We start from the raw sequence: 19244 nt of genomic DNA, 5'->3' as shown, positions 1-19244 counted from the left end.
TCCAGCTGACCATTTGTGTTCGGATTCCGTTACTGCTAAGTCACTTTCGCTAGGAGGTTATTACCGTAGTCTCTGTCGGGGACGCATCAGGACGCATTAGCGTTTACACTACAAAAGATATGTGGTCAAATGCGTCCCAGACCACCTCGGCAAGTGGTTTGAGTGATCGGATCACGATGTGTCTTGATGGCCGTTTACACTTGTATTTAGCGCTGTCCACTCGTGATCCGATCTCCCAAGACGCATTTTAAAACCAAGTGTAAACAGAGCCTAAGTTGGAGACCCCCACCCCCCCTGTGCAAAATGTGTAATGTCACTTTTTGTTATCACATGACGTCAAATTATTCAAATACTCTGAATTACAGAGTCAAACTGAAAAGTCCAAGTCAAAGCTCTTTATTGCCATGTGTGCAGAGTACAATAAAATTCTTTCTTCACGGTTTCACGCAGGCTTTTATAATACAGTAGGAACTCTTAAACTCAGTTAAACAGTAAGAACTATAGAGATAATGAATAGTGAAACTGGATTTGTGACAGCATTCACAAATACACACAGTTACAGCCTACAGAAATGTTTAACCACAATAAAATAGAAAGGAGAGAGGAGAGACACTGATTGTTAAAGTTGATAAAAGGAGTGTAACTGTATAGCAGTATTAACATGTAGTGAACCTTTGTGTAGTTATAGGATCATGGAAACCAGTGTCTGTATGGTTTTTGTGGTAGAATATAGAAATTAGGTTTTTTGGGGGTATGCACGCTTGTGTGTGTACATTGTGTTGGTGAGCTATACATATGTTAGATTTTTTTTTATTGGTGGGATATGGTATGCGTGTTTACAGTTACTTGGTCATTTGTGTTTATTACTGTGTGGACATGTCTCTGTATTATAGTAAGAGTGATGTGTATATCATTACAGTGACGTAGTTGCAAGTGTTTATTACCATCATATGTAGGTGATATGGACTCGCATGAATGTTATTACATATGGTATTATGCACCAGAGTATAGAGACTATTGCAAAGGAGGGTGGGTGTGAAGTGTAATTACATTCTTGTTACAGTTAGAAAGGCTTGCATGTGCTGCGACCTGACTAACGTGTTTTGTTCATGTGTTTATTTCAGATGTGTGATGGATACGTGCAGGTGGTGTAGAACGGCAGGGAGAGGTGAAGCTGCTGTGTCTGACCTGCTGCGTCGCTACAGTAGCGCTGCACTGCCATCAGAGGAACTCAAAAACGCCAACGAGGACCTCAGCTTCTGTATGGAGTGTGTGGTGGCATACCACAATGCCAGAGAGAATGCCCCGGTTCTACACGAGGTATCAGAACACACAGCCCACTTCAGTCAGCGTTTGATACAAGTGTTTAACGGGGCTTTGTCCTGATTGATTTTGCTTTAAGGGTGCGGTCTGACCCTTTTTCTCTCTTACTTGCTGTCTTCCTCGTTCTGTCTCTGTTGCTTAATTATGTGTGCACAGCCATGTATTTACTCTCTCTCTCTCTCTCTCTCTCATGTGCACATTAATGCAAAAACACTCAGCGTTTGTGGAACCTTGAAATCAGCCGACTGCTGGGTGTGTTCCGGCCCCTGTTGGAGCTGGAGCTTGAGGATGATGACCTGCTTATCGTTGAGGGCGACCAGGAGCTGCCTGTGTCAAAGTTTTCTCTCGCCGAGTTCCACGACTGCCTTAGGTTTCCCTTCACTGAAGTGCTGAAGTACCCCTACCTCTTGTGTCACCCAGAACTCTGTGAGTTTTTACCTAAAAAAAACAAACAAAAAAAACTGCCAGGAGTCCCAAGATCCACAGTTTGTAACAAACACAAGTGTGTCCTAGGCCTCCCTCACCTCGAGCGTGGTGGCTGTTATCAGAGATATAGGATCACAGGTAGCTGGGCAGTCGCAGTGGGAGTGGGGGCATGATGCTTCCCAAGACCGATCTCCTGCCGAAGTTTCTTTGAGTGGTTGACTTATGGTGGAATGATAGTTACCCTTTTCTTTCCTGTCCTTTTCTCCATCAGGTGAGATGGTTGAGAAGGTGTTGTGTAAGATGGAAGAAATGTCCGATCCACTGCAGTTGTTTGATAAGCTGCAGGGAATCTACCTGTTCATGGTGCACCCCAATAAGACGGTAAAGAACTCTCTCCATTCCCCCTATCCACTCCCATCTATGCCTGCCTCTCAGGCATTGGATTTGTGTCTAACTAGGTCCGTATGTTTGTACTAAGTAGTATGGTATACTGAGCTTATATTTGCAACTTCATCCTGGTCCCCTTGTAAGTTTCTGTCATTCTGTGTCTTTCTGTCATTCTTTCTCTCTCACTCTCTCTCTATCTCTCAGGTGAGACGATGGGCGATCAGGGAAGCCCAGTTGAAGGGAAAAGTGGATCGGGATAGCTATTATGACCTCCAGGAGGTTTTCACCTGCATGTTTTATGTCATTGAGTTGGGCATCTCCTTGAATATTTCGGATATTGATGACTCGTACCACACAAAGAGCAAAATACTTAGACTTCCCCCTCACCTGTATGATTCCAGCAGTGAGAAGAACTACTGGCTAGGTCAGTCTGTCTTCTGCCTCAATTTTCTGTTTCTCTCTTCTGTTATATCTTGTTATTTTGGCTGATTGCAGGCTCAGGTTCTGTGCTATTTATAGTAAAGTGGTTCACTGAGATGAGTGAGGTGAATCGAAGGAAAAAAGAATATTCTGTAGTAATATCCTTGTTGACATCACCTCAGAGGTGTTGTCATTTTGTTATATGCATGTGGGAACACACTGTTTTAGTTAAGTGTGTGTGTGTTTGTGTGTGTGTGAGAGAGAGAGAGAGAGAGAGAGAGAGAGAGAGAGAGAGAGAGAGAGAGAGAGAGAGAGAGAGAGAGAGAGAGAGAGAGAGAGAGAGAGAGAGAGAGAGAGAGAGAGAGAGAGAGAGAGAGAGAGAGAGAGAGAGAGAGAGAGAGAGAGAGAGAGAGAGAGAGAGAGACGCACAAAAGCATTAGTTAGCATGATGGATCTGACAAGAATTTGGAAATTAAGTAAGACAGTGACTCCACAAAAACACATTTTCATCTATGAAATGCCAGAGTCTTTGTCAGGCAGCACATCCAGCCATGTGTTAAAATCATGTCAGTACTATCTCAATACATTGAGCAAGATGCAGGATTCTAGTTTGTGCCTTGGACTTAAAAATGTAGCAGGTCAGCACAAGCTCCGGTATCACTTTCACAAATATTACCACTGCAGAAGGCATAAAATAGCTGGCAAAGCTATGGCCATATGATCTGTTGGTTACACATACCATATTTTAAACTACAAAAGGAGCACAATGGTAATTTAATATGTGTAAATATATTAAATTACCAGAGTTAAACAACCTTGTATCTGACGCTCTCCTTTAAATGAAAGAATTATGTTTTGTCTTTTTTTTTCCTTCTCAGGTATCTGTATGCTACTGATGCAGCTGGACTCCCAGGCAATGGACTCTCTGTTCACAGGTCTAGAGAGACAGACAAATATTCCACAATGCATACTCAACACCATGGACCAGTCTAGAGAGGGTAGGACACAATTACAGTCCTATCAATAGTAAACTGGAAGGGATTGTATGGTTTCTTTCTGTGTGAGTCAGTGGAAAGTGTTCTCAGTAAATGGATAAACATGAATACAAGTTCCTGCAAGCCCAGATTTCTGAAGTGCTTGTTAAACAAACCTGCCCAACGTGCTGAAAGTGAAGAGTTGCCTGCAGCAGACCAGCTGAAACCTGAGGAGGATATATTGTGAGGATTTATGTAAATATTTTTGTTTGATAAAATTTTGTTTTCTTCTCCCTTCAGAAGACGACCCCGCCTCTGACCCATTCTGGCCTGCACTGCACTGTTTCATGGTGATTCTGGACCGACTCGGGTCGAAGATATGGGCCCAGATCGAACCAGCACCGGCCTTTCATGCCATCACCGGATCTGCCAGCTACACGGCTGAGATCGAGAACATCAGGCAGAGAACTATGATGTACAAAGAATCCTGCTCTGGCTTATTCACTTTACAGCATCTCTGTTTTATTGTGTGCCTGTGCATGCATGGTTTTATATAGGGTTTTAGTGTTATGTATTCAGTTTAGTTTATGTATTCACACCCAGCTGTTCAGCATGAGACTTGCAGGTCTTACACATTGCAAATCAAAGAATTTTGCAGCAGTATAAGACTGCCTCTTACAAATTGCGTACGAAAAAATGAAGATTGCATTGCTCCAGAATTTGAGTGCCTTAACAGAGGTGCATGTTTTAAGCTAAAGAGAGAAAGCGACACACTTGCTAAGTGTTATTTCCAAATTTTAATACTAAGAGAGAATTTCATTCTACAGTTGAGCTGAGGAAGTTGTCTGTCAGTTGTTAAATTTGCATTTGGCATTTAGTTTGCTGTTGTGTTTTCCCCTTGTGCCAAAAATGTGCTGAGCACTTGCCCTAGAACCACAGTATGTAGTGAACCATGAGTTTTCTTTAACTGCTTTACAGCTAATTTTACACAATAGAAATAAGCGGTTGTTGTTGAATGTGAATGCATGTTCCACTTTGATAACTCAGCCAGGTAGTCCACACATTTAGGGCAACTGACTAGAAACTGAAATCCTGATGTGAGAGCTCTGTAGGGCATCAGGTTTACCTTTGTGCTGCAGTGCAGTTGGATCTGTGGGTCCATGCTGTAAGTAAAGATTAAGTAATTTAAACGAGGCATTGATTTTTTTTTTTTTCATTTTTGTATTATTTCAGGTCCCGTGTGAAGGTAGAGCTTGAATCTGATGACATGGTGACGTGTAGTCAAATGGTGTATGATTGCTATGCAGCTGAGAAAAGAAACAAAGTAAGACTTTTTTATTTTTCGTTTTTTGTGTGTCTGTGTCTGTTTAGGTTTCCCCTTTACTCACTCCATTTTTGGAGATGAAAGACAGAGATTTGATGGAAAAACTGCTTTAATGTTAAATGTCTGTACACAGCGTCTCAAACATAGTCACATCATCATCTTAAGACTGCTGATTGTGTAAAATCCACAACCTGTGGCCACATGTATAAAGAAAATATTAAGTAATGGGAGGTTAAGTATTTTGTCTTCATGTTCCGCTTCTCTTATGCTCTCCCGCCCACACATCCCTACACTGCTGGGTTAATTTGCATTTCATAAATGGGCCACAACTTGCATGTCCTAAGGGTTTTTTTTGTTGTTGTTGTTTTATTTTTTTGCTTTGTTTTTAATGGATATAGATACATAACCAAGATTTTTTTTTTAAGTCAAGTAAATAAGTAGCTTCTATGCAAGGTGTGTATATTTACATGAGGAAGTTGTTTTAAGTCTTCCTTCCTGTTTTTTTTTTTTATGATTTCTGGAAAATGGCCAGATTAATTAGCTCACCTTGACAGTTGATAGATTTTTTTTTTTTATATACAGAATGATGTGGAGGGAGCGAATTATTAAATCTGAGAAAAGATGCCATGGAAACATTTAACTGAGTCATCAGCAAAATGTTGGAAGTCACCATATATTTACAGATGTTGATACATAAGCTTAAAAACATTTCTTGTCTTGATGGAATGGTATATTGTGGGTGAAAAATTTGTGCATTCATCTATGTATACACATGCTGTGTTTTTACATGTACAGATTTTCAATGTGCATGCTTTCATGCTGTAGAATAATGAAACCCTCAGCTTATGTGTGACACAGGTTAGACTTTGATTTGTATCAGAATTTGATTTGAATTAGATTGTAATTTTTGGTGCACCTCTCTCGCAGGAGTTGGCTCGGTCATCATCCAGTTGTTCCGACAGCAGCAGCAGTATGATATTTGAAGAGATGAATTCTCTGGTTAGTGTGTTACAGTCGGAGATGGGCCAGAGCCTGCGTGTGTACGGCAGCACGTTCCTTTGGTTCATCCCATTTGTCCGTTCTGTAATGGAATTGTCTGAGCTCAGTGTGATGTACATCAGCGAGGTCATCAACTACCTCTGCAACAAGATCAACTGTGACATACTGAAAGGACATGCCGACACCCCTGACAAGGTCACGGAATTCTTCACACGCATCCTTATTTATATCATCGAACAACATCTCAGCAAGGGATGTATGGGCTTACTCTACCACTGTCCCCGCAAGTGGATAGAAGTCGTGGTGATGTGGGTGGCTTTTACTGGTGACAGTATGGGTGGACCAGATGGAACTGGAGCTGCTCACCTGGTCTCTTCAACCTCCTCTCTCAGGTGTGGGTTGCAGGCCTTCCCTGTCACAGGCAGGGTTAACCCCATGACACAGGCATGTATGAGGCTGATTCGCTCCCTGCTGAGAGAAGGAGGACGACTCGGTACTGTTCCACGCTCTAACCACTTCTTGAATCTACTCAATAAGCAGTTGCGAGAAGTCCCTTCTAGAGGGTGGAGTCTGACAAGGTCAGAGATCGTAGAGTTGCAACAGTGCTTGAAGGAACTTGTCAAGAAAATGTTTGAAAAGCCTGCTGTTACTCCCATTGGTGGTTCATCTGCTTCTCCCACTCCACCAGTAGAAGCACCAGAAAACATGGTGGATGCAGCAACATCAACACATCTTGGAGATATGGGCTCAAGTAGTGCTGGAGGGAAAGTCCTGCGTATAAAAGAGGAGCAGATTTGGGATTATGAGGTTCATAGTCCAAGGGCAGAGGTAGGTTTTTGCAGTGGTCTGGAGGAAGTCCTAAAAGTGAAAAAGGAGCCTCAAACTGCAGTACCAATCTCCGAGATGATCCCAGGTGTAGAGAAAATGTCTTTAAAGCCTGACCTGGAGAAATTTCAGGAAATCAAATCCAAACTAAATGAGAACCCAAGACTGTTGAAGATGCAAGCTATTGCTAAGAGAACAACTCATGGAGCTAGCCATACTGAACAGAACGAGCTATATAGACTGAATGATGAGCCAGAGTGCTTGCAGTCATCAACCTCAAAATCCCCATCCAGTAGACCTAGTGAAGAAGCAGATGATGTGCCTCTTAATGTACTAAGAAAACGCTTGAAAAAAACCCACAGGCTTGAGTCCGATGACTCGGATGTTGATGATAAATCTCAGAAGAGGAAGGATCTTGATTCCAGCATAATCATAATTTCTGACGATGAGATTTCCGTTAGTGAAGGAGGGTCAAGCAAGGGACATTGCTTTTCTGGCAAGGAGGAGTTAAAGACAAAAGAGGAACTGATGGAGCCAGCCCAGATGGAGAGTCCAAAGCGAGATTATGACGTGGATCTGAGTGAATCACAGGTGTTTGAATTTGAGACTCAAGAGTTTGTTGCATCTGCTTGGGGTGACTCGGGGCTCAAAATGTCTCCCTCAGCCACCAGCCCCAAAGGTAATCTATCACACAAAGGTAGCTTTAGCCCAAATTCTGCTGAGCCATCTTCTAGTTTGGATAATGAGGTAGATCCTATCCCAGATGAGGACATTGAACAGGCCTGTCTAGAGGTGGAGGAGCAGATTAAGATGCAGCAGCAACAAACAGCTGTTTGTTTGCCTGTGACCCAGAAACAGAGTGTTGCCACAGAGCAAGTGTTCATTAAACCAAAGACACTGCCTGTAAAAAGTCCCTCCAAGAAAATAAGTGTGGCACAAAAGAAAGCTAAGGTTCCACCAGTCATTGCGCCACTGGCTCAAAAATTGAAGAGGTCCTCAAAATCTCAAGTTTTAAAGACAATATCAACCACTCCATCCTCCCCTTCTCATACTTCTGCTCCTTTGCACCCTCTTTCTCCTTCATCTTCTTTCTCCTCTCCTTCATTTGCCACCCCTGCAATTGTTCCTCCTAAGAAGGTCCGCGCACCCATTCAGCCAGAATCGACAGCAGAGCGTTTGGGGTTGAAGAAAAAGGAACGTAAGGCATTTGATCTCTCTCAGCGCTCCCTGGTCTGTTTGGGCAAACTGCGCCGCTACGGCCAGAATGTACGGGTAGATCAGCCACAGAAGAAGCAAATCCGCCGAACAAGCAAGACCACCAAGGTCATCTCTCCGCAGAAACTCATGGTTAAAGGCAACAAGAAATTGCTTGCCTCACAGGATTTGCAGTTCTTCAGACAGTCCAGAGAAAAGAATAAGAAAACCAGTACCAGTAAAGCACAGTCTGTTGCTGCACTTAAGAGCACCAAGCAGGTCAGTGTTCAGCAACCTGTTACGCCAAAGGATGTCAGACCGACCAATAAAGAGCAAGGAGAGGGGGATAAATTAATTTCTCTGCCTTGTCCTCATCCAGACCTGGCCCTCAGGCTGAAAGATGCACAGGTCGTCTCAGAGGCAAGTACTTCAGGGGCGGGTGAGCCCGCTGATGGAAGAGATTATTTAACCAAGAACAGTGAAGCAATCAAATCCAAATACTTTTGCCAGGACAATGATGAGGCAAATGTATCAGCTGACACAGTTGGGAAGGGAGGTATCGCTGAAACTGACAAAGATGAACATGAGTGGATGTTTCTTACTCAGATGGAGCCAACAGATATGGAATTATGTTCACAGATTGATGATCCACAGGAGGAAGACAATGATGAGAGTTTGTTCCTCACTCAAAGAGATCCTGTAGATATGGAACTTGAAACAGACAGTCAAATGAATATGGCTGGGGAAGAGATTTGGGTGGCACCTCAGCCACTTGATCCCTCTCCAGGTCAGACAGCCCCTTTCACTACCCCCATTGTGAGCACTGCGCGTGATGACCATAAATTCCTGAAACCAGGAATGTCACCCATGTCCCTGAAGAGGGCCAAGCCATCAACCACGAAGATTTATACCCCTAATTCTCGGAGTGACTCACTGGCCTTGGACATGGAGAAGGGTTCAAAACCTCCATCTCTTGCTAAGGGGAAATTTGCTCGCCCGTCAGTACTGCCAACCCCCAAACCACCATCTCAACCTGAATTTTGTCAGCCGAGACATTTGCCCCGACCTCCCACCCACGCTCCTCGCGCCATATCTTATAGTTCAGCTAACGATATCCTCCACCCGCCTACCTATAAAACCTACCCAAGACCTGAAGCCCCAGGCACTAATGCGATGCCATCATTGGACACTGGACAGAAGTATGACCCTCTAATCCTGACCCGTGCTGTCTTAAAATGGAAGTACAGTATGTTTGACAACTACAGACAGTTTGGCACACCATCTGACTTGCTCCCTCTCAAGGAGATGCCCACCAAGTTCTCTAGCTATGAAGAATACTTTGGTACCATCTATCCCCTTATGCTCACCAGTGCATTCGAAGAGGTATGATACCATATGCAATTTTTACTTTCCAAAGTTCATTTTTAAATCTGGATGAAATATTACTATATTATAGCCCACGTCGTGTGGGTGAATGTAATGTATTTATGATGTGTGGAAAAGTAGTGGTTAAGGAGTGTTTTCTTTGATTAAACTGTAAGAGTGGCAGTAGTTTAAAATCAGTTTGAGAATGGCTTGTTTTCCCCCATTTAGTGCTGATGCTGAGTGGTACCATTGACAAACATTGTTGTTTGTGGTGCTTGTAGATGGCCAATGAATGGATGAAAGGTGTTAAGGTGATGCAGAGGTTGAAGGTTGAAGGGATTGAATACAGCAACCGCATTGCAAATGCCAACTTCAAAAGTAGGTCATTTTTGATGGATAAGAATAGCTCACTTTGGGCTCCGTTCCATGATTTCTATTCTTACGCACAAAAGCAAGGTTGACAAAACGGTACATTAACAAAGCTTCCTGTGTTCTGCCCTTGCTGTGGTTAGAAGTTAGCATTTAAATGTATTGTTCAGTCCACACAATATTCACGCAATAGGTGAATATTTTCCATCCGCAATATTTTGGTTCAGTTGTAGCAGAATATTCATTATTCAAAATAAAATATTAAATTGGTGATGTTGAAACATCTCTATTTGGCATCAAATTTCTACTTGGCGCAATAATTTGTGTGATCTCTCAATGACAGTGTGTGATGATGGCATCTCAAATTACTTTTTTTTTTCTTTTCTTTTTTTTTCTACTTTGTTTTATTTTTTCCTCCAGCAACTCTAACTCGTGAACAGGAGGGGAAACAGCTGTATGCTAAAGAGGGTGATTTTGTGGTCTTGTGGTTGCCACAGAACAGAGGTGCCTATGCCAGTGATGAACCTGAATTCGGAGAACCTAGCCCTCATTTTGGATATGTGAACCGATCCAATCTTTCTACTGGAGAAGGTGTGTCAGGATGTCCTCTTGTGTGTATTGTCTGTGTGATTGATTGTGGAGGGGGGTGTGAGTATGTATACATAGTTTGAATACAGAGCTGTGTTTCTGTTATATCTCCTGTTGCCTTCCCTCCTGGTTAATTCATTAACTTTGAGTTCTGCAAGCTATATCTGTGTGTTTTTTGTTTCTAGATAAGAACCTGTTGCTGAATCTGAACATTCAGACTTACGGAAACGTTTCATCTGTGAACACCCAGACCGTACAATGTGATGTGATTGGCTCTCTGATTAGCATGTTCCGGGAGTTCCGTGCCTTGTGTATGCTCAAGAGTGGGATTATGAAAGTTCCTTTGCTTGCTCCACACATATCCTTCTTCCAGTGTAGCCAGAATGACATGCCAGACCTCGACATCCCTGTGAGTGTGTGTGTGTGTGTGTGTGTTTCAAATGGAGTTGGATCAGTATGACAGAAATGTTGCTAAGATATTTTTATTTCTTATCTAATGTACTCATGATCATTAATAGTCTTTCTTTCTCTCTTAGGAGTATAATATGGATCAGACCAGGGCAATAGCACGTGGTGTTTCTATTGTAAGAAGACAGCGGGGACCTGAGGCGTTCAGGAGCCCAAGAATTCTACTGATCCATGGCCCCCCAGGAACTGGCAAAAGCAAGACTATCGTAGGCTTACTGTACAGCCTCCTGGTGTGTGTTACTTTCCTTCTATGTGTGGGTTATTGTATGTAAAATTATCTTCAGTTTTGTGTATGTGTTCTCAGTTATATGGATGTGGAGCACCTCACGAACCTCACGTATAGTTGACTGACTCACCTTTAGTCACACCATGTCCACTGATACCCAGGGAGGTTTTCCCACACCTCCAAAAATTAGAACTGGGTTATACACCCTCCACCATCCCCCACTAACTCTTTAATAAAATGTCAGTAGGAAAATATGTGCACTTGAAATACTTTTTTTTTAATTTATCAACAGTAGAATAGCACCATAAGAGATGCAGTTAAGACATGCTGGATTACCTTTAGCAGGTTCAAACAGAACCATTTTTGATAAGTGAGGTTTTTTGATGAAAGCTGTGTAAGCTTACAAAGCTTTGCATTTATGACATTTTAAGGCCGTATTCTGATTTTCTTTTACTCTCACACACAGACACACACACACACACACACACACACACACACACACACACACAGACACACACATATATATATATATATATATATATATATATATATATATATATATATATATGTGTGTGTCTGTGTGTGTGTTCCATTTATGATGGTGTGTATATGACTTGAAAGATGTGAGAGTTTGACTCAGTTAAGACACACAGATTAACTAAATCTCACAGAGCTGTCTCTCTGCACATGCAAAGTGATGTTGACTTTTACTTACCATGTTAATTTTGTGCGTGTATTTGTATGTTGATTCTGTCCACAGAGGGGTGCACATGTGTGTGTATAACTGCTGTGTCCATGTTTAGGTTAATGACACTGCTCAGACCCCCACGGCAATGCGTCAGCCTAAATTTCGCCAGCAGCGGATTCTACTCTGTGCTCCATCTAACGCTGCTGTCGACAGCCTCATGAAGAAAGTCATCCCCTTTTTTAAAGAAAAACAGAGAAACAAAAAATTTCCACAGGGTATTGGATGCACCAGTGCACACACATACATGGACACAAACACATGTCTTTATACTCAGCAAAACATTCCCTGCAGCTCAGGTTTAGATATTTATGTCCTTACTTACCTCATGAACCTCAAACCAAATTTATTATGCTTTATAGGAAATTTTAATGACTTTGCCACATTGGACAAAGTGGAAATGGTTATTGCAAGGGCATGATGGTGTATAGAATCTCCTTTTGTATTTTATGGATTTTTAAATGTATTCCATTCAGAACATACACAACATTCACTCTGACCAATGTTGTCCTTCTAATCATTCTTATAAACGCGTGTTAAATACTGAATATGAATGTTTGTGTTTGTGAAGGAACCTGTGGAGATATAAACCTTGTGAGGTTGGGCAATGAGAAAATCTCTGAGGACCTCAAAGATTTCAGCCTGGACCGTCAGACCAGGAACAGAACACGTGAGAGTCTTTCTCTCTCTCACACACACACACACACACACACTCCAACACATGTAGAGTTCCAAGTGTTTAAACATAAATCCATAAATACCTGAACAATCCTCGCATAGACACACGAACACAGAAACTGAAGAGTGTGTTTGTGGTCATTTTTGTATGTATTCAGCTCTAACTTATGAACTCATATTTGTGTGGGTCTTGATGCCTCCCTCTGTTTCTGTGTTGTGCGTGCGTGCGTGTGTGTGTGTGTGTGTATAGAGAAATTACAGCAACCAACAGACGCAGACATACGCAGGAAGACTGTGCTGCTGGATCAGCGCATTGAGAATGTGTCTCGAAAGTGTGCCAGTACCAAGAGGGGTTCAGCCGAGGTACCACCGTCCTCCAACCACTAACTATATCACCCAGTGTTTGTTTCAGTGTCTGTACTGTGTTAACATAGGCACACAGAAACCATTTGTCTGTTTATTTGTTTCTGTGTATCTATGACATTTCCTCGTTGGTTCGGCTGTCTGCTCTTTTGTTATACTCTGTGTGGTTTCCTGTTGTTGTGTAGTTCCAGCAGCTGACAGAGGAGAAGGTGAAATTGCTGAGAGAAAGAGAAGGATTGAGCAAACAACTGAGAGAGGTAAACCTCGCATCATTAACAGTACACTACTCGGTTTAACATTAGAATCGCTTCCTCACAACACATTGTTCTTTCTGTGTATCTCAGTTTAGTTCAATGATGCTCTCTTGGCATAAATTTTTACCCTGTGTTATTGTAAAGATAAGTTAAGAATCATCCAAAAACAAGATTAAGTTAATCAAGAAATACAGTAGAAATGGAGAATTGATGAGTGTGGTAAAAACAATCTTATTTTTTTTTTTTTTTCTCTCTCTCTCTTTGACCCGCAGGCACGCAGCCGTAAGCATGCGACTCAGGTGAAGATTCTTACGGAGGCAAATGTGATCTGCAGCACTTTGAGCAGCAGTGGGTGTAGCCTCCTCGAGTCCGCCTTCCGTCACCTAGGATACGAGCCATTCAGCTGCATCATCATTGATGAGGTCATCCTACTCCCCTCACTTCTCCTGTCCCAAAATGTCAATCACAATCTGTTTAAGTCTAAACAAAAACATGATAACGTTCTATTGCTATGATGTTGAAGTGTTAAACCTGGGACGGGTTCACTAGGTTCATTAGTTTGCTGTTACTGTTACCACTGTTCATTTTGGCAGGTGATTTTGATTTAGTCTTAGATTAAGTCTTTTGACTAAAATACGCTTCCGTCATATTTTAGTCGTTTTGATCATTATTAGTTTTAGTCAACGAAAACTATTCAAGTTTTAGTCACATTTTGGTCGAATGAGGTTTGAGGTTTTTTTTTTTTTCCCACCAATTTTGCACCCACATTGTTTGCAGTGCGTTTTTCCAGTTGTATAGCTAAAATGTGTCGTGTCCACAAATCTGTTCTTTTTCTTCTTCCGAGAGTAGCCATGATTTGAGTTTAAGTTAATGTTAGTTAAAAGGTTTAACGTTCGATTTCCAGAGAAGGGGGGGCGGTATTGGCGGGGCAACCAATCTGTATCAACCAATCATAAGCATGCAATACATGGTTGTGCATGTCTTGCGAATTGAATGCATGCACGTAGTTGTATGAAAAAAATATAGGCCTGTGGTAGCTAAATTGCTTGTCCATTTGTCTGTCTCTGACATTATCATCTCGTTGTTACTGGTCAACAAAAATGGTGAGAGATTTCATCACAGTTTTTACTTTCATAGGTGCATTTTATGCAGTTATCTCGTTTTCGGCATGAAAAAAAGTTCATTGACAAACATTTTGTCACAGTTTTCTTAGACAAAATTAACACTGACTGTGACGGTTCTTGTAGCTGTGTATGTGTGTGCACACTGTAATCTGAAAGTAATGGCATGCATGCAGGTTGAAGTTTTGATACTTAAGATGCATGATGTGCTTGCGTGTTCAGGCTGGCCAGGCCACTGAGACTGAGACACTGATACCTATGATGTACCGATGCCCCGCCCTTATCCTGGTGGGTGATCCTGATCAGCTCCCGCCTACTGTCATTTCCCAGGTAACACCCCCTTTTATCTATGCCAATGTGTTTTATTTTAAAAAGCCAAAAAACATGGGATAATGTTACATGTAGTGTTCATGCTATAAAGGACTACAGTAGATTGATAAGAGCATCAACATTTGCCCCCTACATGTGACTGTGACCTATAGTACACGCACAGTATGTTCCCTGTTTTTATCGATCACTTTTGAAATTAAGCTTTTAGGTTTATGTGTTTTCAAATATGTTTTTTATGTATGCCTGGGTTACGGTAAAAGGGTGCTTTAATATAATTTGACTGTGATTTGATTTTGTATTGAATTGACCGTGTCCGTGGTGGGTTTTTCAGTGCATGCTATGTGTGTGTGTGTTTGTTTTAGAAAGCAAAGGAGATGGGCTATGATCAGTCTCTGATGGCTCGTCTATGGAAGAATCTTCGTCAAATGAATCCCTCCCCCATCGTCTTCCTCAGCACTCAATATCGCATGCATCCAGATATATGCGAGTTCCCCTCCAAATACGTCTACGGCAAAGCCCTCAAAACAGACTGGTATACACAAACTCACTACCGTGATAAAGCCCCCCAAAAATCCTGACTGACTACACACCTATGCATATAGACATAACAAATCCCCAGTTTTTCAGTCATGTGTAGAATAATGGCAGTAATACATTACTATTACCAGAGGGCAGTTTGGCCTCTATGATGGATGACTATTTAGTGTTTCTGACTTGCGTTTGTGTGTGTGTGTGTGTGTGTGTGTGTGTGTGTGTGTGTGTGTGTGTCTGTGCACAGCGAAACGGCTCAGAAACGCTGTGCAGAGCGTTGGCCTTTCCAGCCCTACAGAGTGTTTGACGTGACAGACGGACGGGAGAACAAAGAGAATGAGTAAGACCAGGCTCCACGTCTCCCATCCGCTTTTTTCTTCCCTCTCATCTTTTTGCTTTTGGTTTTGGTCTGGGGAAAGGAAAAGACTAAGGGCGTCTCACAGTTTCCCAGGAGAAACTTAGTGGGTTAAAAGGCCGTTTGCTCTGCAGTACAAAACTGAACCCCAGAGAACCTGATGCGTTACTGTAGCATTCACTTCAGAGTTTACCCCAGCAGTCGGCAGGGAGCAGCGTGCCATCATTTAATGTCAGTAAACAGACATACAGGCTTTTCACCCCTCCCTCTGTCTCCTTGACTCCCTCTGTCTCTGCTTGTCTTGCCCTGTCCCCTTCTCTCACCCCGGTCCCTGTTTGTCTGTAGGTCGTACAGTAACCTAAAAGAGGTGCGGTTGGTGCTGTTGTTGCTGAAGTTGGTGTGTGAGAAACAGGTTGGTCGTGTGGGGGTGATTACACCCTACAATGGACAGAAACAGAAAATTCTGGAGGCTATTGCGAGGGAATCTGGCAGAGACAACAAAAGACAGCTGCCGTAAGTATCATAATGACGTTTACTTTCATCTCACACACACACACACACACACACACACACACACACACACATCCAGCCTTCAGCAAGGCGAGAGTAACAGGCGAGTATGTGCCTACTGGCTGAGGTGTGTGTATGCGTGCATATGGTGTGTGTGTATGTGTATATGTGCGTATGATGTTGTTGGAGAAATGGAAGAAGGGCCTCTGAATATTGGAAGAGAAAATACAAGGTCAGGGTGACAGGGAGGCATAAGTAATGGCCAGGATGCAGATGGATCAGTACTTGCCTTGGATGGACTAGCCCCATCGCTTAAAAGCTAACACCTGCGTTAAGTGTAGATTGTCTGAGGTTAAGTTGAGGGCATGGTTGGATATTATTTTTTTATTATAAAGAAGGGAAACACCTGAGAAATAATGGTGTATAGAATAGTGAATTTTGGGAAAGTTCTGGAAGTAAGGGAGTCGGACCAGGCAAGCAGATGATGTAAGGGGTGTAACCATGCAACCGTGTCAGGTGCTTATTGGATGTTTAGATTTAGTACTTTGAGAGAGTTTTTGGATATAAGTGATTTTTTTTAGTAGAATCAGTCACTCCCGGGACTTGACTCAGTTTGTTGTATTCTGCTCACTACTGAATGCAATAAACTTGCACTGCATCAGACTCTCGAAGACTTCGACTGCTCTTTGAAACCTAATGAATTTATTGAAGACTAAGCATCAGAAGTAAGGCATCTAGTGTGGAGTTGGGACTCAGTCACATCTGGCCCTGACCTAGGAGTCTCTCCCACAATGTGTGTGCACGTGTGTGTGAGAGAATATGTGCCTACAGTTTTGATTTAACGTGAAGGATGTTTGATGAATGTGGGGAGGTTCATTCCTTGAGTTTTCACGTCTGTGTGTTCTGCAGGGTGGAGGTTGATACAGTGGATGGTTTTCAAGGCAAGGAGAGGGACTGTATCATCGTGTCATGTGTGAGAGCCAGCAGTGAAATGGGATCTATCGGGTAAAGTACTGTGTGCGTGTGTGTGTGTAATGCGTGCTTAATGGTGTGTATTTGCGTATGCTTGATGTGTACTTGTATGATTGTTGTGTTTGTTTTTGTCTAACATTCTGTTTTTGTGGTTTGGAATTCTATGTGGTTTGAATAGTTTTATATAGTTGTGAATTCTGTGTGTGTTTGAATTTGAATTGGAATTAAAACTGGATCAGTGTAGTGATTTTGTAGAGTTCAGTGCAACTTCCTGCAATTCCAAATTATTCAGTGTAATTCCACTTTGTGGGGAATTAGCACAGGTGCTATCTGTCGAGGAATGTCTAGCTGTTTTTAATGCTTTAGTGGAAATGAAATTCAAGTTCAAATACATTACTGTGTGAATTACTGTGGGTTTTTTTTCCCCTGCAGATTTGTGGGTAATCGGCAGAGGATGAACGTAACCATTACCAGAGCCAAATTCAGTCTGTTTATACTGGGACATCTACGCACTCTCGGGGTATTTCTTACAAACACACACAAACTCCAAAAACTGAATTCCTCTGAGTCAGACTGATCCCATAAAACCCTAAACCTAACCAGAGCCAAAGAAGACAAAAGCATTTTCTTTCAAAAGTCAGAACTTTTCTAAAGGGTACTTATTATTCTGGTCTTTACCAATAGACCCTGTTTCTAAGTTTTTTTGTTTTGGATTGCAAAATATAAAACAGGCAGAAACACATACACAGAAGTTGTGTAAATGTGTAAGTGAAACCATGAATGTGTGTGTGTGTGTGTGTGTGTGTGTGTCCATCCAGGAGCAGTCTGATTGGGGGGCTCTTATAGAAGATGCCGAGAGGCGTGGCACTATCATAAAAACTCAGGAGAGAGACTTCCACGCTGACGCCAGAAAAATCTTTAAACCCAGAGCTCTGTCTCGCAGCATGTCCCACCCTCCTGCTGCCCCAGTCCTGAGCCGCAGCCTGTCCACTGATCACCGCCCAGACCTCTTCACTGGACACGCCCCAAACAGGCCCAAGGAACTGCACAGGACTCTGCCCCTTCCAACGCCAGACGCATCTGGAGATTCAAGACTGGCAGTCAGGCGTGCCACCAGCCACGCCGCGCTGGTTTACCCGCCGACCAGGTGGGAGGATTCGCGCGACTCCCCGCCCCCCGGGTCATCAGACCCCCCCAGAGATCCGAGACTGCACAGACGGGAGTACAGACGGGACGAGGACAGGAGGAGCAGAGACGAGCAGCGAGAGAGGACGCATAGGGAAGGCAGTCGGGACCGCGCGTTGGAACGCCGCGACTCCAGCCACTACTCCCACCAGACTGCAAAACGCTCACAGGAGCCCCACTGGTCCTCATCATCCTCATCATCACCAAAGAGAAAGAGGAGATAGCCCGGTGTCTGTTTTTATTTTGTCTTTTAGTTCTTGGTCTAATCATTCTGTTGAAGAACAAAGTGACTGAGAGAGTCGTTTTTGCTCCTCTGTCCGCTAAGCTTAAAAACCCTGTTTTGGATGCTGGTCTTCAGGTCAGGGTGCTTTTTTTTTTTTGTTTGTTTGTTTGTTTGTTTTGTTTGTCACGTTTCTGATTTAACAAAAGGGAAACCTGGACTATCAGATGTATTACGTACTACTGTTTTAGACTCGCTCTGCAGCTGGATTTGTTATTTGGACATGTTCAATAAAAGAAGCAAGCGGTAGCACTCAGAGTTTCAGATTTGTTTGGCAATCTAAAAGGTATGTTGCATGATACAGTAGAAGATCATTGAGTTAGGATTCCTATACTGTTCCTCCATAACAGACTGTTTAACTGATACTGGTGAACAAACTAAAAGTCTCCCTGCCACACAAATGTGTGTACGCACACTCTCACACACACACATACTTTTTCTGCAATCACCAGGTAAAAGTACAGCTAAATTGTGTCAAACCTTGTCTGGAGATTGTCTGCAAGTAAACAAAAAGCATTAATTCAACCTGCTTCAGTTTCTTTACTGCATCTGTAAGTCTTTCCCCAACAAGTGGAATAAGTACTCCCTTTGAAACTCTTGTGCTTTTACACCGATGTTTTCATCGCAGTTTGTTCAAACCTTTCATTCTGGATCTGGCATGAATCTTAAACCCTTGAATTTATAGTTTAATGAAGAATATCTTTGTAGTTTTATTTACCTGTATTTTGTCATTTCTAAGTCTTTTTAAACTTTTGTTTAAAGATATGCCTTGTGAATGTAACAGTTTTATTTTGTGTGTGTGTGTGTGTGTGTGTGTGTGTGTGTGTGTGTGTGTGTGTGTGTGTGTGTGTGAAAGAATGATGCAGTTTAAGATATTACAGTTGAGCTAAATGAGGAACAGCTTCTTTACTTTTCCTTCTGTGTGTGTGTGTGTGTGTGTGTGTGTGTGTGGTTGACTGCACGTCTGCTCTGTGTCCATGCTCAAATAAAAGCTTTTGGGATATTTTATGTAAGCTAAACTTTCTGCAAACC

The 19244-nt window shown here is 42.4% G+C and overlaps 1 protein-coding gene across 1 annotated transcript; it reads left to right on the top strand.

Annotated features, from left to right (window-relative positions):
* Nucleotides 1–1131: 1131 nt before the first annotated feature.
* Nucleotides 1132–18258, top strand: setx (senataxin). Its single transcript, XM_030767924.1, has 25 exons — nucleotides 1132–1320; nucleotides 1542–1749; nucleotides 2021–2130; nucleotides 2341–2560; nucleotides 3435–3554; nucleotides 3834–4005; nucleotides 4764–4854; nucleotides 5785–6935; nucleotides 6981–9255; nucleotides 9519–9615; nucleotides 10027–10197; nucleotides 10380–10603; nucleotides 10731–10892; nucleotides 11692–11851; nucleotides 12205–12303; nucleotides 12562–12674; nucleotides 12860–12931; nucleotides 13201–13350; nucleotides 14272–14379; nucleotides 14742–14911; nucleotides 15158–15250; nucleotides 15611–15778; nucleotides 16685–16780; nucleotides 17180–17267; nucleotides 17569–18258. Exons 1-25 carry the CDS (start codon nucleotides 1132–1134, stop codon nucleotides 18154–18156), a joined length of 7095 nt encoding a protein of 2364 aa, XP_030623784.1. The 3' UTR covers nucleotides 18157–18258.
* Nucleotides 18259–19244: the final 986 nt, after the last annotated feature.

The sequence above is a fragment of the Chanos chanos genome, chromosome 3, assembly GCF_902362185.1.
Source record: "Chanos chanos chromosome 3, fChaCha1.1, whole genome shotgun sequence".
Lineage (NCBI taxonomy): Eukaryota > Metazoa > Chordata > Actinopteri > Gonorynchiformes > Chanidae > Chanos > Chanos chanos.
This window is presented reverse-complemented; position numbering and strand designations above follow the sequence as displayed.

Coding starts and splice junctions, on each gene's coding strand:
- setx (XM_030767924.1), top strand. CDS start 1,132: ATGGATACGTGCAGGTGGTGTAGAACGGCAGGGAGAGGTGAAGCTGCT. Junction 1,750..2,020: donor CTTGTGTCACCCAGAACTCT/GTGAGTTTTTAC, acceptor TTTCTCCATCAG/GTGAGATGGTTGAGAAGGTG. Junction 4,855..5,784: donor CAGCTGAGAAAAGAAACAAA/GTAAGACTTTTT, acceptor CTCTCGCAGGAG/TTGGCTCGGTCATCATCCAG.